Source organism: Hyperolius riggenbachi, chromosome 12, assembly GCF_040937935.1.
Source record: "Hyperolius riggenbachi isolate aHypRig1 chromosome 12, aHypRig1.pri, whole genome shotgun sequence".
Lineage (NCBI taxonomy): Eukaryota > Metazoa > Chordata > Amphibia > Anura > Hyperoliidae > Hyperolius > Hyperolius riggenbachi.
In genome coordinates, this window is record NC_090657.1 from 54137053 (window position 1) to 54164366 (window position 27314).

General features: G+C 45.9%; 1 protein-coding gene across 1 annotated transcript in view; it reads right to left on the minus strand.

The window, feature by feature from the left end:
- Positions 1-25353, minus strand: part of LOC137542154 (medium-chain acyl-CoA ligase ACSF2, mitochondrial-like) — a 61386-nt gene extending 36033 nt beyond the window's left edge. Inside the window, 2 exon segments of the mRNA XM_068263870.1 lie at positions 13328-13523; positions 25335-25353. Of these exon segments, the coding sequence (XP_068119971.1) occupies positions 13328-13432 (105 nt within the window). The 5' untranslated portion in view covers positions 13433-13523; positions 25335-25353.
- Between the last annotated feature and the right edge of the window lie 1961 nt (positions 25354-27314).

A 27314-nucleotide genomic window follows, 5' to 3' on the forward strand; every position in this document is an offset into this window, starting at 1 on the left:
AATACACCCATTCCCCCATGACCGCCAAAGAGCCAGATCCTAGTACCAACATACCCACAAATAACAGAATATTTTCAAAAAACAAGACTCAAAGGGACCTCGTCAGAATCAGATCTCACCGAAGAGGCCATTGTGGAGGTAAACGCACCAGGTTCCAAATGTAAACAGATTCCAACAACACAACCAAGACCAGTTCATCTGATCGGAGGGCAACCCCTTTCATGAGAGTCTTGTCCTCCATTGCAGTTTATAGATGACATCCTATGCATATGAAATGGTACCACGGAGGACATAACAGTACTTGAGTTATTTGAATTCCAACACCCTTGACTAAAATTTCACACTAGAAACCCACCCGTTAGTCGAGATACATTTTTTGTACCTACAGATATAAATAGACCATGAAATATCAATATTAAGTTACCACTAACTACTTCAAGCCAACTGCCTGAAATGGATATTTGGACTATCGTAGCTCACACATTAGACCATGGCTGAAGAACGTTCCGTTCAGCCAGTTTAAAAGGATACGACAGGCATGATGACTATAATAAACAATCTGAGATCCTTAAATCCTGTTTTACCTGGCAGCCTTAGTCGATGCAGCCTGTGAAAGAGCCGCTAGCTATTTCCAACAGGATTGCATTCAAACCACCAGTAAAGCCAAAACTATACAAAGTTCATTAACAAATGAAAAAAAGACCTATCATTATTAACTATTAGAGCCAATCTATGGAAGTAGGACCATTTTTAATAAATTTTGGCTCATTTTGCTCAGTGATCCCGTACAGACCCTTCCCAAAAATTCTAGTTTTATTTTCAGCTGGAGCAAAACCATTAGGGGTCATATTGTACCCAGTGAATTAAAGGACTTCCGAGACAAAATTAAAAATCTATGTTTTACTCACCTGGGGCTTCTTTCAGCCCCGAGCAGCAGCCTCAGTCCCTTGCCACAGCCCCGGTCCTCTTTGGTGTCCCCACCGGCAGGGTTGGCTCTTCTGCGCCTGCGTGGGCACTCTTGCCCGCGCGTCAACGTCATCTGGTGCATACTGCCCCTGTGCACAACTACTGTGCAGATGCAGTATGCGCCAGCTGACGTGGACTCGCATGAGGCACGAGTGGCTGCGCAGGCGCCAACCCCGACAGTAGTTTACCATCATTGCAGGTGGCCAACGGGGACACTGAAGAGGACTGGGGCTGTGGCGAGGGACTGAGGCTGCTCCTGAGGGCTGGAAGGAGCCCCAGGTGAGTAAAACAGATTTTTAATTTTGCCTCAGAAGTCCTTTAAGGGTACAAAACCAAAATGCCAACAACAAACAAAAAACTAGTACTGCAATAAATCCAGGCTGCTACTCTTGCAAATCACAACCGTGTCTATGCTGCAGGACTATTACCAACGGAGCCCTAATCTATAAGACAAATTCCTCTGTGGGATATCCCATAAAAACCCATATAACCTGCCAGAGTTCATATGTTATATATTTGCTGACTAGCCCCTGTAAGCTATTTTATATAGGCCGTGCCTCACAAAAATTTTAAGTGAGACTTAATAAATACAGATCTAACATTAAGGCTTCTGAAGGCAACGATGCATGGCCCGCCCTGCTATCGTCACCGGGAGCGTTCTCCCAGCTGCGGGACCAAGACAGGGGAGTACGCTTGGCCACACGGCACCTGCGCCAATTGGCCCGACTGACCAGGGAGAATGGGACAGATACCGGATGATCCAGAAGGCTTTAGACCGTGGCGAGGGAGCAATCTGCGCAGAGGGGGCTGGAGGAAGCCCTAGGTATGTATAAATCTTTTATAACCCTTTGTCTCTGGTACACTTTAAATTAGGGACCCTAGAATCAAAAGGGTTAAACAAATGTTTGGAAGAAATGAGCTAGGCATCCTTCAATATTGGTTATGAAAGATGGCATCTGTTTATTTCTGCTATATTCCTGTATTTTAGATGTGGTTCTAGGATAGGTACTATATTTTATGACAGTATATGAGTGTAAGATCTATTAATTGATTAACTATCCATTTTTTAAGGCAATTACTCTTTATATCCCTTTTTAGGTTAATAGGAGATAAATCTGTATGTGCATTTGTTGGTAGATATGTTTGTGCATAAACTCTGGGCTATGAGATACCCAATGGGCATGATATACCACTTAATATATCCCCTCAAGTACTTCTCTTATTCCCTTATGGTGACCCTTTTATCCCCTCCTCCCTTTTATTCTCCCCCTCACTACCCTTTTTATCCAAATTCCCTTCTATTTTAATCCCTTAGGTCCCCTTTAAATCCTCCTTTCCCTACCCTTATATTTTACTCCCCTCTATTCACTCCCACACATAGCTATTATATTTCCATAATCAGTCCAAAGGTGGATTCTCTTTCCCATTCCTTTAATAACCACCCCCTCTGAATAATCATTACCTCATTTAAATAATTGTGGAAAAAGAGTAGGCCATCATGACTCAAATAGTTAATGGGAAAATACAAAAAGACTAGCGGCGATTGCGATGCTGAATTGCAAAATCGCAAACCGCTAGTGATTTTGAAATCGCTAGGAATCCCGGTAGGTCATTTCCACTACCGCGATTCGTTTTTGACTCAAACGTGATCGCACCGCAGAGCGATCTTTGCCGTGATTTTGCTATGCAGTGCATTGCATAGCAAAATCGTGAACGCAATCGCCGGGAAGTTTCCTGCACTTGCGATTCAGCAATCGCTAGCGTTTAGCACGAACGCTAGTGATTGCTAGTGGAAAAGGGCCCTTACTGATAAGAAAGACACCATAATAACATCAACACCGTAATAACATTAATTAAAAAAATGAATCGGCTCCAAAATGTTTTCCAAACCCTCAGTCATATCTCACACTATCCAGGGGCGTCTCTAGCGATTTTGTCACTCCAGGCGATAAATCCTGTGGCGCCCCCGTGATTGCCCTCCACCCCCGTGGTGAACCCCACCCCAAGACCCCCGAAAATTATAATACAGCAGCGTTTCACCAGAAAATCAGAAAATACACTTATTGCGGCGTGGGTTCACCAGAAAATAGTTGTATTGCAGACGAGCGTTTCACCATAAAATATACTTATTGCAGCATGCACTCACACACACCACACACACTATACCCACACACACCGCACAACACACACACACTATACACAGTACACACACACAGCACACACGCACACACTATGCACACACAGCACACAGTAGACATACACTATGCTGCTACCTGGGGAGGACTGGGACCTTTTGTCCTGGGGGGAAACAGACTTGAGGCCCGTTATCATGGCAGCCTCAGGCCAAATTATCAAGTTGCATTTGCATTTTTGTCGTGCACTAGCCCAGAGAGAGGAGGAGTGGAGTGAGACTGAGAATAGCAGGAGATGGAGCAGAGAGCTAATCTGTATTGCAGTCCCACATTACACAGAGACTAGTTGCTGGTAATAGGACTTCTGTCCCTGTCAGTCTCTCACACAAGTCAGAAAGCAGCCTCCTGGAGTCTAGGGACTGTCAAAACTTTTCAACCTGTTTAACACCTTATCTGCACATGCAGTCATTATAACAATGGGGAGAGACCAGACGGATTTTTTTCCCACGGACCCTCCAGTCAAGCTCTGCACCATGCTGTGTATATTTACCAGCTTGCCTGCCCTCTAATTGCACTTTTATCAGTTAGCCTAGTGTTTCACATTGCTGTACAACAACAAACCTGAATACACCAGACACCAGACCAGCCCTATATCACTGAATAAAAGGCAGCCTCAGTCTCTACATCCACGCAGTTACCAGTAGCAGAGAGAAGAAACTGAATGTATCAGTGAATCAGTTAAGAGTGAAGAGTCAGGACTCAGGAGCTGATGCTGTACTACTCGGAGCCTTTTCTCACTGACTCATTACTGTGGTTCTTTGAATCATTGAGCTGAAGGAACTGAATGAATCAGTCAGTAAATCAGTTATGAGTGGAGTCAGGCGCTGCTGTTAGCTGCTGCTGTAGTGTAAACTGATACCTGAGTGAGCCGAAAGGCATTTCTTCTCTCACTACTCAGCAGCGCTCCTGGCTCCTCCTGCCGCTCTAGGCAAGAATTTATAGCTTCCTGGTGGGTGAGACGCCGCTGACACTATCACACGCATACAGGTACTGGTACCTCAACATACAGGCTGGCCTCTTTAGAGTAGAGGGAGATGCTGGGGTGCAGCACATGTGGTTGGTTTTCTCATGAATAGGCATCAATGCTCAGGGTGACAAACTGTGGCCCCCGTTAGAGATCCAGTAATGCATCGCCTTGTTGCAGTAAATGTGAGTACAAAGGAAGAGCTAAGCCGGCACTGCTGTTGCTGTGTTCTTTATTAGCCAGATATTGCTGTCATCACAGGGTGCATAAAGTTGATACAAAAAAATCACATACCGTGCAAAAATGGGCTGGTAGCTGTGAGATGGTGGTGGGCGCTGGGTGCAGGAGTAGCCTGACGGCCGTTTCGCGCTGTCTAAGCGCTTCTACGGAGGCTGTATGGCGGGGGTAGAATTGTTTGGTAAAAATACCCTCTGGTGCGGCATACGGCGGACTTCAGGCCTTCTGGTGCCGCCCCTAATCTTCCCCTTCAGCCAATCACCTAGTGAGGCGCATCTGCGCTTCATGATTAGCTTCCGTGGGGAAGAGAAGAACTAAGTTACTGGTGCCAGAGCGGGCCAAACTTATTAGGTGGACGCTAGAGCTATTGCTCTTATACGGCAACCTGTAACTGGTTAGGCGCCATCTTGTGGCCAAAATCAAAACTGCAGATAAAAATCTTTTTGTTAAAACTAATGTGTTAAGCCTAAGTGTACAGACTGGTTCATATGGAACCAGATGGCTGTGCAAAAAGTGCAATTATAGTGCTTGTATTCACAATGTGATGAGCGTGTAACTCTCTATAACATATTCATAAAACATTGGATAAAGTGAGGGTCAAGGTGTGACCAATAGGAACCTAACCAGGTGTTATAAAATGCTCAATCCATGAGACATATTAAAAAAGGGGAGGTAAATGAGCGGGTAGGGGGAATGCTACAAATATACTGGAACTTAAATCCTAAGGACCATCAGAACACATGTAAACACATACATTAATACAGTAGGTATAAGGAATAGGGTGGCTGAAACTCGTCTGGGAATATAATGGAGCTAGATATATCTGTTCAAGGCTCCAAAAAACATGAGAAGTCCACGTAATCATTAAGCCCCATTGGGCCCATGGCTTCGGTTCTAATAATCAGTAGAATCTCCTCCCTTTTAAGCTTTTTTTCCCGGTCTCCTCCTCTTCTCAGTGGGGGGATGTGGGTAATGCCTGCAAAGGTTAGTACTGAAGGATCTCCATTGTGAGCTTCTCTAATGTGCTTGATTAACCTTGGAGAACCATGGCCTGATTTTATAGAATTAAAATGTTCTCTAAAACGTCTATTAATGGATCTTGTAGTTTCTCCCACATAGAAACGACCGCAGGGACACCATATAGCGTACACGACATATTCTGTCTGACATGTAAAAAACGCTTTAACTTTGCGTCGTGTGGGCCCTAACTGAAAACTAACTCCCACATTCATGTGGTTGCACGATACGCAATGACCGCATCTATGGTTCCCATAGGGTTTAAATCGTTCCAACCAGTTGTCTCTATGTGGGGTGTTAAATTCACTTTTACTGATTTTTGATCCTATCGTAGGAGCTCGCCTAAATGAAAACAAAGGTCCTTCACTCACTACGGGTTTCAAGATGGGATCTCTCAATAGAATGTCCCAGTTCCTAATCATAGTTGCTTTAATTTGATTAGTCATTCCTGTAAAGTCAAAAGACATCGGTACTCTCTTTAAAGCTTCCGGTAGACTTTTTTTCTTACTTTCCAATAGAGTCTGTCTTCCTTTGGAGTTGGCTTTTTCAAATGCCTGTTGAATCGATTCAGCTTTATAACCCCTTGCTAACAACCTCCTGCCCAGGTCCTCCGACTGTCGGCGAAAGTCTTCGTCGAGTGCGTTGTTGCGGCGTAGACGGAGGAACTGGGCATAGGGGAGTGTGCGGGTCACGTGCTCAGGGTGAAAGCTATTATAATGGAGTAGGGCGTTTGATGCGGTTTCTTTACGAAATCCCATTGGTGTTAATTTACCCTCCTTAATAGTTAGCTCTAGATCCAGGAATGCTACCTTATTTTGTGCCATATTTGCTGTAAAGGCCATATTTACTTCATTAGCATTAATATAATGCACAAAGTCAGTAAAGGCAGCACAAGTCCCAGACCAAAACACTAGTACGTCGTCCACATACCTGGACCACGCCCCGAGCATACTTTTGAAGGGGTTGCGGGGGGAGTGGATATATTCCTCCTCCCACCAAGCAAGGAAAAGGTTCGCATAAGTGCAGGAGACAGCTGTCCCCATAGCGGTACCTGAGATCTGCCAGTACCATTTTCCGTCAAAAACAAACGAATTGTGCGTTAGCACAAATTCGAGACATTCACATATGAAGTCTTTGAATTGATCGTTTTTATCAGTACGATCAAGAAATTTTCTAATTGCCTTCAGACCTAATCTGTGTGGGATTCTGCTATAGAGACTTTCCACGTCAATTGTTGCTAGGAGGTCTCCTTCATCCTATGGATACTGCTCAATCCCCCTTAGGACATCTGTGGTGTCTACTAAGTGGGAAGGTACATGAAGGCAATTAGAAAATTTCTTGATCGTACTGATAAAAACGATCAATTCAAAGACTTCATATGTGAATGTCTCGAATTTGTGCTAACGCACAATTCGTTTGTTTTTGACGGAAAATGGTACTGGCAGATCTCAGGTACCGCTATGGGGACAGCTGTCTCCTGCACTTATGCGAACCTTTTCCTTGCTTGGTGGGAGGAGGAATATATCCACTCCCCCCGCAACCCCTTCAAAAGTATGCTCGGGGCGTGGTCCAGGTATGTGGACGACGTACTAGTGTTTTGGTCTGGGACTTGTGCTGCCTTTACTGACTTTGTGCATTATATTAATGCTAATGAAGTAAATATGGCCTTTACAGCAAATATGGCACAAAATAAGGTAGCATTCCTGGATCTAGAGCTAACTATTAAGGAGGGTAAATTAACACCAATGGGATTTCGTAAAGAAACCGCATCAAACGCCCTACTCCATTATAATAGCTTTCACCCTGAGCACGTGACCCGCACACTTCCCTATGCCCAGTTCCTCCGTCTACGCCGCAACAACGCACTCGACGAAGACTTTCGCCGACAGTCGGAGGACCTGGGCAGGAGGTTGTTAGCAAGGGGTTATAAAGCTGAATCGATTCAACAGGCATTTGAAAAAGCCAACTCCAAAGTAAGACAGACTCTATTGGAAAGTAAGAAAAAAAGTCTACCGGAAGCTTTAAAGAGAGTACCGATGTCTTTTGACTTTACAGGAATGACTAATCAAATTAAAGCAACTATGATTAGGAACTGGGACATTCTATTGAGAGATCCCATCTTGAAACCCGTAGTGAGTGAAGGACCTTTGTTTTCGTTTAGGCGAGCTCCTACGATAGGATCAAAAATCAGTAAAAGTGAATTTAACTCCCCACATAGAGACAACTGGTTGGAACGATTTAAACCCTATGGGAACCATAGATGCGGTCATTGCGTATCGTGCAACCACATGAATGTGGGAGTTAGTTTTCAGTTAGGGCCCACACGACGCAAAGTTAAAGCGTTTTTTACATGTCAGACAGAATATGTCGTGTACGCTATATGGTGTCCCTGCGGTCGTTTCTATGTGGGAGAAACTACAAGATCCATTAATAGACGTTTTAGAGAACATTTTAATTCTATAAAATCAGGCCATGGTTCTCCAAGGTTAATCAAGCACATTAGAGAAGCTCACAATGGAGATCCTTCAGTACTAACCTTTGCAGGCATTACCCACATCCCCCCACTGAGAAGAGGAGGAGACCGGGAAAAAAAGCTTAAAAGGGAGGAGATTCTACTGATTATTAGAACCGAAGCCATGGGCCCAATGGGGCTTAATGATTACGTGGACTTCTCATGTTTTTTGGAGCCTTGAACAGATATATCTAGCTCCATTATATTCCCAGACGAGTTTCAGCCACCCTATTCCTTATACCTACTGTATTAATGTATGTGTTTACATGTGTTCTGATGGTCCTTAGGATTTAAGTTCCAGTATATTTGTAGCATTCCCCCTACCCGCTCATTTACCTCCCCTTTTTTAATATGTCTCATGAATTGAGCATTTTATAACACCTGGTTAGGTTCCTATTGGTCACACCTTGACCCTCACTTTATCCAATGTTTTATGAATATGTTATAGAGAGTTACACGCTCATCACATTGTGAATACAAGCACTATAATTGCACTTTTTGCACAGCCATCTGGTTCCATATGAACCAGTCTGTACACTTAGGCTTAACACATTAGTTTTAACAAAAAGATTTTTATCTGCAGTTTTGATTTTGGCCACAAGATGGCGCCTAACCAGTTACAGGTTGCCGTATAAGAGCAATAGCTCTAGCGTCCACCTAATAAGTTTGGCCCGCTCTGGCACCAGTAACTTAGTTCTTCTCTTCCCCACGGAAGCTAATCATGAAGCGCAGATGTGCCTCACTAGGTGATTGGCTGAAGGGGAAGATTAGGGGCGGCACCAGAAGGCGGAAGTCCGCCGTATGCCGCACCAGAGGGTATTTTTACCAAACAATTCTACCCCCGCCATACAGCCTCCGTAGAAGCGCTTAGACAGCGCGAAACGGCCGTCAGGCTACTCCTGCACCCAGCGCCCACCACCATCTCACAGCTACCAGCCCATTTTTGCACGGTATGTGATTTTTTGTATCAACTTTATGCACCCTGTGATGACAGCAATATCTGGCTAATAAAGAACACAGCAACAGCAGTGCCGGCTTAGCTCTTCCTTTGTATTCATTTGACATCTGTCCACTTTAGTCAGAGCACGCTGAGTATGCCTAAAAATTCACCCGCTGCAGCCCTGCGGACTCCTACATAACAGATGTGAATCTTTTGCAGTGCCGACTCCTCCCTCTTTTACCCCTTTCTATGTGTCTTTTGCAGTAAATGTGAGCCATCGACTCTTCAAGCGGATTCCATCAAGCGCTGGTTCACAGGATGCAAAATGTAATAATGGCCATATCCGCAGGTAAGGCTGCCTGGAATACTTGACAGTGGAGACCAACGTGCATGTCGAAGCCAAAGATGTCGCTCAGAGCAGCCACTGGAGCAATCTTTTGTGACGATTGAAGCCCCGTCCACCGACGTGTTGCGCCTGCCAATCACAGGCTTCATCAGGGTGTGTTGGATAGGCAGTTGGTGACATACTTTAATGCACCAGGGGAGGCTGGGTTTGGGCAGAGAATCACAGCTGACCAGTCATTGCCATAGTTGCTAGTGACCCCTGGGGCGGGGCAGGCGCCATCATCCCCGCATCACAACACAAGCGTTTCAGCTGAATAAGCCCATCAGGCCAGAAGCTGGCTCCGCCTTCTGCACTTCCTGCCTTCTCCTCACTGCGTCGCCATTGCCAAGCATACTAATTACGCTCAGCAAGTCCTTTAGGTCCCGGCACCGTTCGCAGTAGCTTACAGTGGTCAAAACCACTCAAATCATTAAGGCGGGTTGCAGATGTGTACTACTTAGAAAAGAGCGGATAGTTACATTATGTCTGTATATATGTATACATAAACATGGAATAGAGTTAAAAGGTAGAGACAGCATTGTTTTCAGATTGGAGGAGGAACCACTCAGAGACAGGTCGATATCTTATATAACACTGATCTTATAGAAAGTAAGTAAAGCTAAGATTACTATTTAAGCTCAGGAGGCCTGCGCTCTCAGCGTATAGATCCACTGACACTCTTTTTTTTGCAACAGTCTCTCCCTGTCAACCCTTCGCCCCTTGCTATTGAGCTTGTAAATTACCTTGAAACGGAGGAAACAGGTTTTTCCTTCATGCATCAACTCCCAAAATGGTCAGCAACCGAGTTCCTATATTCCCCATTGGGCTGTTTTTTCCCTCTTGAATGTCACTTAGATGCTCCCCAATTCTCTTGTTTAATAGTGGTCATATCAATATAAATCTTGTTACATGGGCAAATGAGTTGATGAATGCACCCTTCCGTGTTACAATTCAGAAAAACGCATATTCGACATTCTTTGTCTCCCACAGAGCCTTCGAAAGTTTTTGACACATCCACCGTATAGCATACTGAGCACTCACCATATTTAAAAATGCCAGAAGGCATTTGCCTGTCTAGCCATGTGCCCTCTTTCTTAGGTATGTAATCAGAGTGAAACAGGGCGTCTTTGAGGTTATGAGCGCGGCGTACCACCATCATTGGACGTGGACCACTTTTGGATCAGTCAGAAGGACTGGTCAATGCCTGGTAAGTATGTCCCTGATTTTCTGCCAATGGATGCTGTATGGAGTGATAAACCTCACTACCTCATTATCCTGGGGAATTCCTCCAAAAGGGCACTCTGTGATGGAACCAATCCTTTGTCCATTCCCAAGCCCCATGCTTGTACCCCTCTCGCTGAACTGCTTGTACAACTCACGTGTCTCCTTGTGAAAGTCTTCAGATCATGATCGAATCGTGATCATAAACTGGCCGGTGGGTATGCCAGTAATAAGGCTCCATGGATAGTGAATGATGGCGTGGAGCAGGGTTTTACCAGCGTTGGGTTTTTGGAAGGTACTGTTCAAAAGATGGCCCCACTCCTTCCAAATCCACAGATCCGAAAAGGAGACCTCAACCTTACTCCACAAAAACGTAAGACAAATATTACACTGATTGTGGTAACAAGTTGATGTATTCCTTCGAGCTCCCCTTCACTCCCCCTCCACTCCACCAGCATTTCATCATTGTAATGCAACCCCACCCATACGTGTTGTTCGAATGCTACCAGGGGTACTAATCTTGGCACTCTCACATGCCTAGATGTAGACAGGCATAGGCAGGCATGCAGGGCGCACCCATAGATGTGCCCCGCACCTGCCTATAGTGGGAGACCCCAATCCTGAAACACTTGTGCTCGAGGATGAAACACATTGCGGAGACTACAAACTGATTGTGTGCATTTGCCCCAGGGTAGGCATCGTTATTTAAATAATCCAAACCTCCTCCATGTCCATTGGCTAATGTTGAATTGTGTCTAAACTTAATACCTATAAATGCCTTGCTGCCATATTGTTATGCTAACTGACCTGAAGAAATGCTAATTGACCTCCATGAAATGCGTTGTCAAATAAAGCTACTCTTTAATCTGTATAATCCGTGCTGTACTGTACTTCAGACGCAGTTGCGCTGCTAGGCAACAGTGACACTATCCCTCTGCATAGAATGGGCAGTGGCGTGTGGCACGTGGGCACCGTTCTCCCACTCTCTGGTGCCAGCGGTGAGCAGGCTGTCCTGCTGTGGAATAGACGCCGCTGCCACTCCATCGCCCTCCAGACGGCTGCTGGCTACTACACCTGGACCTCTCTTTCCCTACATGACCACCATGGAGGAAGCCCAATCCCCAGCTACCTTAAAGTGTAACTGTCAGGCATAAAATCAAACATCAATTCTTTGTTTTTATCTGGTAAACAGGTAATAAGGATGCTAACCAGGCAATCCAAAATCACTACTACTTTTCTTGTTGATAAATGATCATTCCCCAGTTTACCTGACTCTTATTTGGTACACACAAAATTTGGTACACAAAAAGGAAGTTGCAGGGCATGCTGGGTTGTCCTTTTTTGTTTCTGTACATCCCCTCAGACTTAACTAATGCAGCCTGATTGGCTGAAGCCTCTTTCCCCCCCTTTTTTTCCCTCCCTCACCTCTGTTCCCCGCTGAACGGCTAATAATTCTCATGCTGCGACAATGCACTTTCTATAGTGAAGGGCAAGCAAATCAGGCAGAGGAGAGTAAGGGAGGAAATAACATCAGGACTGGCTTCAAAACAGCCACAGTTAAAATAGGAAATGCTAAGAAGGATTTTCTCTTTTATTACCGTAGAAAAATCACTAAAATTTAAAATGTGGACAGTAGAATACATATGTTATGTAAGTAGAGCAAGTATTTATCTACTTATATATGTGTTTTATTTCTGAGATAGTATGGCTGACAGCTCTTCTTTAAAGTAGACAGATGCGATTACTGGCTGGACACTCTTAACAGCCACATCATTTCCAGATGAGACTTGTCCTAGCTAGGACAGCGTTATATGCGATTATTGTGTTCTCAGAGCACTCTTCTTTTGCTTCTATCTCATTTTAGAGGATTTAAAGAGCTACCTACCTGTATGAGTAGACTCTCAATGCTCGCTGCTTTGGAATTCATCCCAATTCCACGCACGTCTTCTATATTTTGTGTATAGCATGGTCTGTATTATTATGTACCCATGTTTTGTATTTTTTTACGTTGTACAGCACCATGCGATATGCTGGCGCTTTATAAATCAATAATAACAATTGCCATTAATTCTAATGATAGGCCAGCCAAGCTGCTCCAGAAAGATAGGACATTTTAAGGAGAATATGTAAGAAAAAAAGTCAGCCTTTGGGGTACTTACGTCTGGAGGGGGAAGCCAATGGGTCCTAGTGATGCTTCCTCTTTCCTCTGCAGTAGCCCCGATCCAGCACTGGCTGCTGCCCCCCACCTACCCAAAATCCAGCTTGTTGGTGGAAGAGCGCAGGCGCAGTAGCACCTGCAGCACGTGGGGATATTTACCTTTACGATATCCAGCGCAGCCGCAGTACCATCTTCCCCCTCAGTCTCTGGCGGTAATAGCCAAGCCCAATTGGGTCCACTCTACTGCGAAGGTGCGGAACGTTGGATCTTTGTGGCACAGAAGAAAGGGGAAGCCTCATTAGGATCCAGAGGCCTTCTACTCCCGAGGTAAGTACTCCTCAGGAACTCTTTTTTTATTACCGATTCTCTTTAACATACAAAGTCCCTAGTATGAGTAGACCTTCAATGCCCCATCCAATGACTCCTTATGAAGTTAGGCCTATACTCCTACCCCAGGATAGTAAGGCTGCATCTGCAGATACTGGATTTCAGCCCATCCACAGTGTTCCCCAACCCTGTCCTCAAGGCCCACCAACAGTGCATGTTTTGTGGAAATCCACAGAGGTAGGTAATAAGCTCTGCTGCAACACTAATTACCTCACCTGAGATTGTGTGTGGTTTCCTGCAAAACATGCACCGTTGGTGGGCCTTGAGGACAGGGTTGGGGAAACACTGCACTAGAACATCAATAAGAGACAAGGAATATAATTTAAAAAGGACTTGACCTCCACCTACGTCTTTGGTGAGCTGGCTGAAGGTCTTCCGGATGTTGGCTATCACATCCACAACAGCTTCTTCATCAGGAATCCTCTCGGTCGTGTCCCACAGACATTGCTGCATGGTCCTGCAGGACAGCGGTATGTCACTGGTACCATGGACGTAACTTATGGAAGTGATGGTTTTTGCCGGAGGAGCATCAGTCAGCAGAACACTGCAGGAAAAAAAAACAACAAAATATTAAATTACAAAAGTTTTCAATGATATTTAAAAAGGGAACTAAACTTAGAACTTTCTGTTTGCTCTAAAGATTAGCCACAGCATGATAACGTTCATGGAAAACAAATTCTTCATTACCATTTATGGAAATCCTTACAAATCAAGACATTTTACTTGATTTCACTCTTGCAGAAGTCATTGAAAAGGGTTAAGCCTCAGTGTTTTCTGTATGGAAAAAGCTGCCTCAGCAGAGCTCTCCTGCAGTCTATTCACAGTTAGCGATGTCGTGAACATGAAATGTTCGCAAACCAGCGAGTCGCCATAGACTTCAATGGGCAGGCAAATTTTAAAACCTATAGGGACTGTTTCTGTCCACAAAAGTGATAGAAAAGTTGTTTCCATGGCAAAAGTCCCACCAAAAATTAGGTAGTTGATGCAGAGTCATTTTTTGATCTCTAAAGGCCAGAAATCACAGAACATTCCTACATTTGTGGAATTAAAGAGAACCAGAGATGAAGCACCCTCTTGTATTTTACCTTATAAATCAGTGGGAACATGACAGTAAACACCTAATCTGCCCTTTGTTTCATTGTTCTCTGTGTAATCTGACTATAATCACCTCTGATAAGAATCCCCGACTGAACAGTCAGGCTGCTCAGTCTAGCTTTGCTACAGAAAGATTATAGCTAAGTCTGTCTTCTGTGGTGTTATTTGAAGCCCAAGCCTGCCCCCTTGTGGCTTTGCTATAATGACTCAGCAATAATCATTCCCAGCAAAGCCAGATTTAATTGCTCAGTCTGGGATTCTTGTGACTGCTGATAACAGACATTTTTAGCAGTGAGGGTGAAACAGAGAGCATGGTAAGTGTTTTCTCTAATGTTCTTACTGATATACATGGTAAAATACACAAGGGTGCTTCGTCTCTGGTTCCCTTTAAGTTCTTTAAAACGTCCAGCATCTGTACACAGCGATAAGTTAGGCGTGGTTCGCACTGACAGACGAAACCCCACGTTTAACGCACCGCAAACAACCATGAAGAGCTTTAGTGTCATGTGAACAAATCATTGATTTTGTTAGTTGACACCTCAAGGACATAAATGTTAGTCCTCTCGGCTGCAATCTTTGTGTAGTAGTGCGTAGTGGCTGCCGTGCTTGTGCGCACGGTCGCTGGAGTGCAGGCGATTGTGATTTTTCCATCCTCCATGGTCAGGCTAATGTAGTTCAGTGACAGTTAAGTTACTAAAAAAAAAAAAAACACTGATTCTGCACTAAGGCCTTATACAGGGGGGCAGTAGTGGATACTAGATGTCAGTAGTGGTGGTGAAGCATTATTGGGTTATGGTTGGTGCACTACTAGGACCAGCAGAACTGTCTCCAACAGCTAACGTGTGCACTGGACACAAAAAGCTGCAATATATAACAATAACAAGAAAAATAGCTCTTAGAAGGTTGAACTACTATAGCACTTAGCACTGACTGCACCTATCTGCAACAGCTAAAGTGCGCTGTGCAGACACACTGAACAGCAATATCACAAAATCAAAACACAACCTTTAGAAGGCTACATTATGTAGATGGTGAATCGGTACTGTAGCAGCAAGAACCCCCCCGGGACACAGAACACAGGCCTAACTAACACTTTCCCTAATAGTACAGCTCTGTCTGTCCCTAGTCTCCTTTACAGCATCCACAGTTAAGAGTGTAAAATGGCTGCTGTGCTGGCTTCCTGATAGGTAGGGGGAGGTCCATGTGGGAAAGATAGCCGATTGGCTTGCATGTGTCTGCTGACTCTGGAGTGAGGGGTCAATTTTTGGCTCCATTATAATGTATAGGGGACGAATCGAACACACCATATGTTCGCAAATAGACACCTTGTTTGCCATGATCTATTTGCCGGGTGAACAGTTCGGGCCATCTCTATTCACAGTTGCTGATAAGAGCTATTTAGACTCTCTAATCTGATAAACCATATTCTGTTGGTGGACTACCTACCTCAGGGCTCTCACCGGGCAGTATTATGTTAACCTCCTGGACCAGCTGAAGGAAGCAATTAAGACGAAACGCCGTGGAAAGTTGACCAAGGGGATCCTTGTTTTGAAGAACAATGCACCTGCAAACACGGCCAAAGTTGTGGCTAACAAATTAAACACCCTGGGTTTTTAATTGGTCCATCAACCTCCCTAGTTACCTGACTTGGCCCCTCTGGACTATTATCTGTTCCCGAACTTGAAGAAATATCGGAAGGGGCAACATTCTGAAAACATTTCTGGCTTCAAAAATGCTGCTGGTTTGAGGCCCACCCAAAAAATACTTATTTGAACGGTCTAGAAAAGCTGCAACTAGGCAATACCAAGTGTATCAGTCTCAGGGGGGAATATGTTGAATAAGTGTTTCTGGGCAGAGCCAGGAACTTTCCAGCCACCCCTCATATTTTCTGTATACAGTAGACAGCTGGCAGCTGGGGCACAATGGGAGGCTTGCAGCTGCAGCACAATAACACAGAGGCATATCATTGTGCACAGGACATGCCTCTGTGTCTTATTAGGATTTCAAAATGCCGCCTCTGGTTCTCTTTAAGTGTACCTGAGACGACAGGAAAAAAAATACATACCTGGGGCTTCCTCCAGCCCCTTCCAGGCTAATCAGGCCTAAGTCAAATATTTTTTTTGTTTTTGTTTTAATACTCTCCCTATAAACTAAACAAGCCTCGCCCACAGCTTTTACAGAGTGCCTTGGCACTGTAGCAAGGGCTTATGGGAGCTCAGTCTGGGCAGGAGGAGGAAGAGGTTACTAGCCAGAGATTTCAGAGCAGAGGGGAGGAGAAGAGGGGACTGAATTTGTCACAGGCTGAGGGCTGGAGATGCTATCAGCTTGCCTGTGTGTAATGTGACAAACAGAACATGGCTGCCCTCATTGTATCACAGGAAGAAATAATCATATACTGTTGAAGCTATTTGCAGCTAGATTTGCTGTGTAAACTACCTAAACTTTAGATAAGATATATAGACAAGTTACTTGTTATAGTTAGTTTTTCATCTCGGATCTGCTTTAATAAAATGTGTTGGAGAATTTAAAATACAGATCCTGAATGTTTTAACATGTTTTGTGTATGGTATGTGATTATTCGATCAAGTGGAAAAATGTATTGGATTGGATTTCTCGGCTGAAAAAAAAAACATAAAACTGAATCAAGTATGGCCGCCGTAAAGGAGTCATCAGGCAATTACTATTAAAATAAGGGCTACTTACCCGGGGCTTTGTCCAGCCCCAAGCTCCCAGCACATCCCTCACCACAGCTCTCCTCGCAGCCGTTCACCGCCTCTGCCTCCTGGTCCATGGTGATGACGTCAGGCCGACCTCCAGGTCGGCCTGTACTGCGCCTGCGCGAGTGGCGTTGTCAATCACCGCCACGTGGACCAGAGCGTACTGCGCAGGTGCAGTAGTTCTGCGCCTGCGCAGTACGCTCTGGTCCATGTGGCGGTGATTGACAGTGCCGCTTGCGCAGGCGCAGTACAGGCCGACCTAGAGGTCGGCCTGACGTCACCACCGCGGTCCGGGAGGCAGAGGCGGCGAACAGCTGTGGAGAGAGCCGCGGTGAGGGACATGTTGGGAGCTTGGGGCTGGACAAAGCCCCGGGTAAGTAGCCCTTATTTTAACAGTAATTGCCTGATAACTCCTTTAAAGGAAATGTCCGAGCAAATAAAAAAAAAACGGGTCTACTTACCTGGGGCTTCCTACAGTCCCTGGCAGCCTACCTGTCCCTCGCCGCAGTTTCGGTGTCGCCGGATTCCCTCCGCTCCCCCCAAAATACTACTTCTTTCCCTCCGATAAAGTGGTTTATTCTACAGATCAGGTGGTTTTGTAGCTACAACTTGTTTTAGGTGTGAAGATTATGATGTCCACACTTGTTTTATGATCCCTGCAAGATGCGCCCCCTGACTGTGAGGGTCACTAGGGGTAGGTGAGGGAAAGGGCGTGAACATGGGGGGGGGCATCAAAGTTTTGCTGTGGGCCCCATGAATTGCAGTTACGCACCTGTTTGTTAATGTACCTGTTGGCGCAGAGTGTTCTGTACACGCAGATAGGCACACAGTACAAGTTAGAACTCTTTACTGAAAAAAAAAGACATGTAGAGATAAATCATACACCACCATCATGTAAAGAGAACCCGAGACTGTTCATTGGAGGGGACAGATGGGATACAGAGGCGTGTTCTCTGCCTCATGTGTCCCCACACTGCTGCTCTCTGCCCCCCCCCCCCACCAAGCTATAGCCCCCCGTGGTTAGCGACATTGTTTGTCGCTACCTCAGAGGTAAACACAGGGTAGAGGGATTCCCGATTTAAAACCCCCGCCGGGGGCGTTCCTGCAGGGTTTCCTGAGCTGCCATTGGGCAGCTCTCTCTCCTTGGCCACGCCCCCTACTGCTCCCCCGCCTTTCTGCGTGCTGGGAGAGAGAATCAATCTCTCGTTCCAGCGTCTTGACCCTGAGGTCATGAAAGCAAAAGTGGGCCTGTGTGACCCACAGGATCGGCGGGCAGAGAGCAGCAGTTTTGGCAACCACCTGATCTACACAGCCCCCCTGGATCAGGTAGCCTAAGGTTTTTTTTTATTTCATGAGCCCACCTCAGGCTCTCTTTAATGCAGCTTACTTAGAACAGAGAAAATAGAGTGAAAACAGAAAATAACAATCCCATTAAGATCACCTTTACATTTTACACACAGTGACATCTTGTGGTTGTTTTACTATACTGCAGTTTAAGGTAACTTGTTAAACCTCCAACAGTACCAACATTCTTGCGTTTTCTTGCAATCACATCAAAAAGCATTAAGTGTGAATTGATCCTGAAAGCGGATTTTTTTTCCCCAAAAGGAGCAAAGGCAGCCTATTAGGCCAATCAAATCTATAAGGCTACCTGTCACTTGACAGGAAACTTGACAGGTAGCCTATTGGGCCAAAGTGCGGGGATAATGTACTTTAAAGTGATTGGACCGGCAGGGGCTCAGGGCAGGGCGAGTGGAACTCTCATCATTGCCAATTAGCAGGCATACGTTCGTAGCACTCACTATGCTACTCTGATAAGGTGTGCTAACTCTGACAAGGCATGTCAACTCTGATAAGGCACACTATTTGTTAAAGTGAATCAACCCCCTATGTATTTTAATTGCACTGATATCTTCTACAGCACTTTACAGAGTCATGTCACTGACTGTCCTCAGAGGAGCGCACACTCTAATCCTACTATAGTCATAGTCTAATGTCCTACCATATTATTATTATTATGTATTTATATAGCACTGACAGCTTCTGCAGCACTTTACAGAGTACATAGTCATGTCACTGACTGTCCTCAGAGGAGCTCACAATCTAATCCCTACCATAGTTATAATCTAATGTCCTGCAATATTATTACCATGTATTTATATAGCCCTGGCATCTTCTGCAGCACTTCACAGAGTACATAGTCATGTCACTGACTGTCCTCGGAGAAGCCGATATCCTTGCCCGGGAGTTATGGTTCTTTCCAATGCCTAACTAGAATACATTTCGCTGCGTTAATTAGAAGTCTAACTATGGACATCCTGTAGCGCTTCATAGACTGCAGGCAGCATTCCATTGTAAGGACGTTGCCGTGACATGGATCGCCCCAAGCAGGTTACAGGATACTTACAAAAGTGCAAAGGTCAGTATGTGTAACTATCCCCTTCATCTTTACCTACAAAGGCAAATATTGCCACACAGTCCTGTTACACAGAAATAAAAGCTGCAGTCAGGCTGAACTCACCATAGGCTTAAAGAGGAACTCCAGTGAAAATAATGTAATAAAAAAAAGTGCTTCATTTTTACAATAATTATGTATAAATGATTTAGTCAGTGTTTGCTCATTGTAAAATCTTTCCTCTCCCAGATTCACATTCTGACATGTATTACATGGTGACATTGTTACTGTGGGCAGGTTATGTAGCTGTTTCTAGCTGTTCTGGCTGTTACAGACAGCTGTAAACAGCCATTTCCTGTCTGTGAACATTGTTACATTGTGGCAGTTTGCCCAGAGTACCGCGGTACTCAGAGCTTCTTGTGGGAGGGGTTTCACCACAATATCAGTCATACAGCGCCCCCTGATGGTCTGTTTGTGAAATGCACTAGATTTGTCATGTAAAAGGGGATATCAGCTACTGATTGGGATAAAGTTAAATTCTTGGTCGGAGTTTCTCTTTAAATAGCGGAGCAGTGCTTTTCAGCGCTGCTAGATTTGGGCGCAGCCGGCGCCTCCATAGACTTCAATAGGAATCATTCCTATTGAAGCGCTCAGTGAGTAACGTCGGCTCCTTTAGAAGACGGAGCCGAAGTTGTTTAAAAACATAATAATTCGGCCTCCAGAAATCGCTGGAAGCCGAATTATTTCATTCCCCCACTATCCATGTCGGCCTGGAGGGGGAATAGTAATTAAATCGGCCCGGACTTGTGCAGAAGCAGGATCAGCCATATACTGCTGTATCCTGCGCCCAAGTCTACCGGCGCCGATTTTAAATGTACTCTTGAATAGGGATCAAAAGGCAAAAGCAACTTTATTAAATAGATGTCATTAATTGTACATCTCGGTGGAGGTATTCTCATTTCAGGATACTCTGTGAAAGCCTTAGCATTGGCACATATGCAGGGCTGCTTTAATCCGCACAGGGACCCCAAGACAAAGGTGACAATAGGGGCCGCCCCACCACCAAAGTTAGCCGCCACATGTCCACCCCGATTACAGTAGGCTCTTACGGCTCTGAATCGGCTCTTTATTACATATCACTAGACACCACTCAGAATCGAAGTAAAAGCCCCGCCCCCCTGACAACTCCAGACTGCTTTTCTGACTGGGGCAATGCCTCCTGCTACTCCTCTGCTCCGCCCCGCATACACTCCTACAAGCTGCAAGAAGAGGACTACATCTCCCAGCATGCCTCAGCGCCCTGTATTACAGAGAAAATCAGAGCTGTGTGGGGCGGCTGAGGCATCGGCTCTTTTAAAACTGAGAACCGCCTCTTGTCGTTCGCGAACGACCCATCACTAATCCACTTGCAGCGCTGTGTACAGGATGCAGAGGCCACACGCATCCGCACTAGAGATGGGCGAACAGTTTGGCTGTGTTAGCCGAACTGTTCCGGCTGCCCAATCTGTCATTTATCTATGCCTCTTACTACTTCCGGGTCGCAATGACCCGGAGTAGTACGTCTGCGCTGCCCGGCGGAGCGCGTCCTAGCGACGCGCTCCCGTTGCCGGGCACTTTCTGCGCATATGCGTGACGTCATGAGTGACGTCACGCACATGCGCAGAAAGTGCCCGGCAACGGGAGCGCGTCGCTAGGACGCGCTCCGCCGGGCAGCGCAGACGTACTACTCCGGGTCATTGCGACCCGGAAGTAGTAAGAGGCATAGATAAATGACAGATTGGGCAGCCCGAACAGTTCGGCTAACACAGCCAAACTGTTCGCCCACCTCTAGTCCGCACAACAGCCCCCACAATGCCTTGCAACACCTACTGCTCATACCAGGTGACAGCTCCTAGCCAAGGAGCTTCATCACATACCGCTCCTAGCCAATGAGCAATCACCTGACACAAGCAGTAGGTGATGCAAGGGATTGTGGGGGCTGTAGTGCAGATGAGTGTGGCCTATGCCTACACAGCACTGAAATGCTCTGCAGCCAGCCCTTATATTGTAAGGGCCTCGGGGGTAAGTCTGGGGCGGGTGACCACCTGGAGGTCCGGTGGCATAGGGGGGCCCAGCAGCTGTCGGGGGTTCTGGGGCAATTGCCCCCTTTGCCTTAACGGCAGCACCAGCCCTGCACATATGCTTGTAATAGAAAATTATTGTTAACTGGTTCCGGACCAACACAGTACGAATCTACTTCCAGCAGGTGGTGCTGCAGCTCTGACTGGACATAGATTCCCCATCCCCGCCAATCTAACTGCTCTGCACCTGCAGCAATTCACTTGCTCTGCCGTCTATGAAGATGGCATGGCTCTGTAAGCAGGTCAGGAGCTGCTTTCATTGGCTCCTGACCGCGTGATCACGGACAGCCAATCGCATTGGCTCCCATTGATAGACAGCCTCAGGAGTCAATGAAAGCGGCTCCTGACCAGCTGTCAGCACTCTACTGTCATAGAGGCGGCAGGCAGAGGGAGGAGCCTGGGGCGATGGAGCAGCGTCGTGACCGGCAAGATTGGCGGGTATGTGCAGCGATTCATTGGGAGGCGGCAGTTTACTGTACCAGCATCTCTGGTCCTTAAAGAGAACCTGTACTGAGTAAAAATATTTAAAATAAACACATGAGGTAACTTCAAGTGAACATTACATAGTTACCTTGCCATCAGTTCCTTTCAGAAGCTCACCATTTTCTTCTGACAATAATCCCATCCAGTTCTGACAATATTTTGTCAGATCTGAAACATATCAGTTGCTGTCAGTAAAATATCAGTTGCTGTCAGTTATAGCTGAGAGGAAAACGGATGTACCAGGTAATGTTCATGTTTCCCTATGGCTCAAGTGGGCGATGTTACAGTTTAACTGTGTGCTGACCAGAAAGCTGTTATGGGGTAATGGCTCTTTTCAAAATGGAGGACGGAAAATTCCCTTGATCATAGTGAACAAACAGGACGCGGGACAGGAGAAAGACACTGAGGAGTAGACTACATGGAAGGTAAGTATGACTTGTGTGTGCTTATTTTGACTTTTATTTTCAGTACAGGTTTTCTTTAAGGGTGCAGAGACTGCTGGTACGGAAGTGGTTAAACAACAATGCACAAGAGCAGGGTCTTCTCTGGCCATTCTGGTACCCCAGGCAAAACACCCTTTGCCACTCCCAATATTATGAACAGGAAGATTGCGGCGAGCATTAATTAAATTTGCAACCACCAGTAAAATTCTTACATATATATATATACACAATTGATGTGGCCACACACATCGTTACCAGGCCAAAACTGACGGAATCCACATTACAAACCCTTCCTATAATTGTTGTGGGAGGATGTAGCCACTTTATAAAGAAAGCATACTGTTTATTTAAAGCCCAGGTCTTACCAGGTCAGAATATTATCCTGGAAAACCAAAAGAGTTACAGCCAGCAGGGACCAAATCTAAAACAGTTACAGCTTCATTAGGACGTAATATCACTATCCATATCACTATAATGCTATTCAGGCCTCATGTGTTATACAAATCTGCAGGGCCCATTTAGGTGTTAAAGAGAAACTGTAACCAAGAATGAAACTTCATCCCAATCAGTAGCTGATACCCCATTTCCCATAAGAAATCCTTTCCTTTTTACAAACGGATCATCAGGGGGCTCTGTATGGCTGATTTTGGGGTGAAACCCCTCCCACAGTGTGATGTCAGCGCCTCACAGCTCTGAGGTACTGACATCACACTGTGGGAGCCTTGTTGCATTGTAGGACATAACAGCTGTTTACAACTGCCAAAAAAAAAAGCAAGCAGCTTCTCCTTCCAGTGACATCACCTGCCAGCAGTAAAATGTCACCATGTGATAAATGTCAGAATGTAAATCAGGGAGAGGAAAGCTTTTACAATGGGCAAAAACTGACTAAATCATTTATACATACTTATTGTAAAAGTTAAGCACTTTTTATCACTGGAGTTCTTTAAAGCAGACCTGAACTAAGAACTTTCTTTATGCTCTAAAAGATACGCAACAGCATAATGACCTTTACAGAAAACCATTTCTTTGTTACAGCTGATGCAAATCCTGCCATAAATCTGCATTTTGTCTACCTCCTGCTCTCATGGAAGCAAAAGTTCAACATCCTAAGTTTACAAATTAGCTGAGGCAGTCAGGTGACACAGCTGAGAGATCAAATTACACTTGTGCTTAGTAACAGATGAGGTGGAGTTAGACAGGGTAAAATCTATAATACATACAGGGTATATTTCTGGATGTTTTCCTTCTGTTCTGTGCAAGAGTTCAGGTCCACTTTAAAATTACTGTCCATCCATTTCTTAATGGCATTTGTATATAAAAATCCTAAAAAGCGCGGAGTGCTAAGAACAAGTCTGTGGTGACCCTCCTGCAGCGTATGTATATGTGTGCTGCTGGTGAGCTGAATGACATCTCACCCTGCTGCCACTCAATTTCTGAGCAGCGTTTAACCTCCTTGCCGGTTATCCCGAGCTCAGCTCGGGGTAACCTGCGTAGGAGGATTTCTCAGGCCCCGCTGGGCTGATTTTCAAATGTTTTTTTTTTACCCTACACGCAGCTAGCACTTTGCTAGCTGCGTGTGGAACGCGATCGCCGCCGCTACCCACCGATTCGCCACTACCCGCTGCGCCGAGCCGCCCCCCCCCCCCCCCGCCGACCCCTGCGCAGCCTGGCCAATCAGTGCCAGGCAGCGCTGAGGGGTGGATCGGGATTCCCTCTGACGTCCATGACGTCATCCCGCCCCCGTCGCCATGGCGACCGGGGAAGCCCAGCAGGAAATCCCGTTCTGTACGGGATTTCCTGCTTACTCTGATCGCTGGAGGCGATCAGAGGGGGCGGGGGGATGCCGCTGCTCAGCGGCTATCTTGTAGCGAGCCCTGGGCTCGCTACATGATTAAAAAAAAAAAAAATTAAAAGAAAAAAAGTGCTCTGCTGCCCCCTTGCCGCGGGAATTGGACCGGCAAGGGGGTTAAGAGAACCCGAGGCAGATTTTTTCAATCTTATGAGGACTGAGGGGGAAATTTATTAACAGTGTGAGACAACATATTAGTAGGTTTTTAGAAATCGGTGCAGAACTGTCTCAGACATCCTAAGAAATCACTAGACAGTGCAAATTCCTTCTTAAATTATAGTAAAATAGGAGTAGTTAGGAAGGTCTCTCAGGCAGTGCATTGTGTGAGGGGAATTGCTGTTGCTGAGGTAACCAACACATCTGCTGTATTGATAGCAGCAGCCTCTGAGGAGGAATTCAGCAGGGGAGAGGAGCAACTCACAAATCATGTGTAGCCTGCACATGATTTGCACATCTGTAGAACTGCTATCAAGCACTTATCTGCAGCAGTTTAGCGACGGATTTGCATTTTTCTTAACTGTAGTGAAGCTCTGGAAGTCCGCGCTAAACCACCGCTATTACCTAGGAGTTAAGAAGGTTCTTATCATGCAGAACTGTTCTCCCTGCTGGTTAGAACAGTGTAAGAAGAAAAAGCGGTAATGCATTGATAAATCTGGCCCTGAAAGGCATGTTGTGTGCACAATCACATGCCTCTGTATCTCTCTATTGCCGCTGTTAGTTCCGCCCCCCCCCCCCCTCCCTCCGGGGTCTGCTGTGCACCTCTGAAATTATCTCCAGACTAGCAACAATCTGTCTATAGCCTGATGTTTACCTGGCAGCCTGGCCACCTAACACTCCCTCCCGCGGCCAGCCTATGACAGCGATTGGCTGTCATAGGCATCAGCCTATGAAAGCCGATCGCTCCCGTCTCCCCCAGGGGGACATCTGTGTCGCACGGCTGTCCCCAGTACAGCACTGCCTTAGATCGCAGCGCTGTACAATATAAATAGACAGCGGTTTCGCCGTCTAATAGTCTCCTACCGCTATCGACGCTGGGAGACTGATGACGGAGCGGAGCTCCATTATTCAAGTGGAGATGTGCGCGCATCAGCGCACGCGATCTTCTGCAAAACCCTGCCCCAAATAGCTGGAGCTGCCGCCGAGTTTACGCCCATCGGCGTGATGCGGTCGTAGTTAAATTAAATCAGAATGTAAATCAAGGTGAGGGAAGATTTTACAATGGGCTAACATTGACTAAGTCACTTATAAAGTACCGTCAGTGTTCTCTCCAGCTCTTTTAGCCGGGTGCTCCACCTGGCTAGTTTTGGTGACCACACGGCTGTCATCGGCTCACCTCCTCCTATGCTGTAAGCAGAGAAGCTACGGTCCTTTTTCATGCCACCCCGCTTTTTCCTGCCATTCGGGTGGAAGGAGATTCTGGGGAGAACACTGTACTGTAATATTGAAGACAAAAAACAAAAGCAATTCTAGTCATTACTTTATTTTCCCAACAGTTTCTCGTTAATACACATGAAAAAGTAAACAAGGTGTAAGGCCTCTTGCACACTGCAAGCGATTCCGATTCCGCTTTTTAATCAGTTTTTACATCCGATTCAGATTCCGATTTGCAGTGTGCAGGGAGCAAACTGCAAATCGGAATCTGAATCGGATGTAAAAACGGATTAAAAAAGCGGAATCTGAATCGGAATTGCTTGCAGTGTGCAAGAGGCCTAATGGTGTGTGCGTGAACAGCTGAGCGCATGGTTTGGAATTTTTTTTTTCTTCTTTTTTACAACAATGTGAATCTTCTCTTTAAAGCGTATCTGCAACAGAGCAAAGGTCACACACTGAGCTCCAAGTGTCACATTTACTTGTGCAATTCCTACACACAGGGGCATAACTAGAAATCACTCCCCCCCCCCCCCCTGAAAAACATTGGATGCAAACACTCCCCTCCCCCCCTTGCTTTCTGCACAGGAAAGCTGAGAACCAATGTTAATCAAACTGGCTAGTGCACACTTGAATGTGTTTTACCAATGCAGATAAAAACAGACAGCAGTGAAGCACTGGGAGCATTTTCTCTATCAATTGCATTAACTTCTGTGATAAAACGTACAGACATAAATGGGGGTTGATTCACTATAACAAATAACGAATGTTGCTTCCTGTAACGCTCACTATCTCCTTTTGCTCACCTTATTGCACGCTTACCATGCCTTATCAGAGTTAACATACCTTATCAGAGTTAATGTGCCATATCAGGGTTAGCATGCCTTACCAGAGTAGCATAGGGAGCGCTACGAACTTATGTCTGCTAATTGGCAATAACGAGAGCTTCATTCGTCCTGCCCTGAGCCCCTGCGGGTCCAATCACTTTAACGGACATCACCACCGCACTTTGATTGGCTTAATAGGCTGCATGTCACTTGACAGGCAGCCTATTGGGCCAATCAAAGTGCAGGGACAATGTCCTTTAACCTTCCTGGCGGTAGTAAGCCGCGCAGGAGGTTTTCTCAGGCCCTGCTGGGCCCCGTGCTCGATCGCCGCTATCCATCGCATCGCGCCGCCCCCCCCTCCCCCCCACCCCCAGACCCCGTGCGCTGCCTGGCCAAGCAGGGGGAAGCCCTCCAGGAAATCCCGTTCTTTGAACGGGATTTCCTGATCGAAGCGGGTGGGGGGGATGCCCTGGGCTCGCTCCATGATTAAAAAAAAAAAAAAAAAAAGACTGCTGCGATGCCTCCTGGTGGAATTTATTAGACCGCCAGGAGGGTTAAAGTGATTGGACCCGCAGGGGCGCAGGTCAAGATGAGTGGAGCTCTCGTCATTGCTAATTAGTAGGCATAAGTTTAATGCGCTCGCTATGCTACTCTGATAAGACACGCTAACTCTGAAAAGGCACATCAACTCTGATAAGCCATTTTAAACAAACACAGAACATTTATATCGCGCTTTTCTCCTGGCGGACTCAAAGCGCCAGAGCTGCAGCCACTAGGACGCGCTCTATAGGCAGTAGCGGTGTTAGGGAGTCTTGCCCAAGGTCTCCTACTGAATAGGTGCTGGCTTACTGAACAGGCAGAGCCGAGATTCGAACCCATGTCTCCTGTGTCAGAGGCAGAGCCCTTAACCATTACACTATCCAGCCACTACACTATCCAGTAATGGTTTAACTCTGATAAGGCATGTTAACTCTGATAAGGCATGCTAGGCGTGCAATAAGGGGAGCAAAAGGAGATAGCGAGCCTTACAGGAGGTAA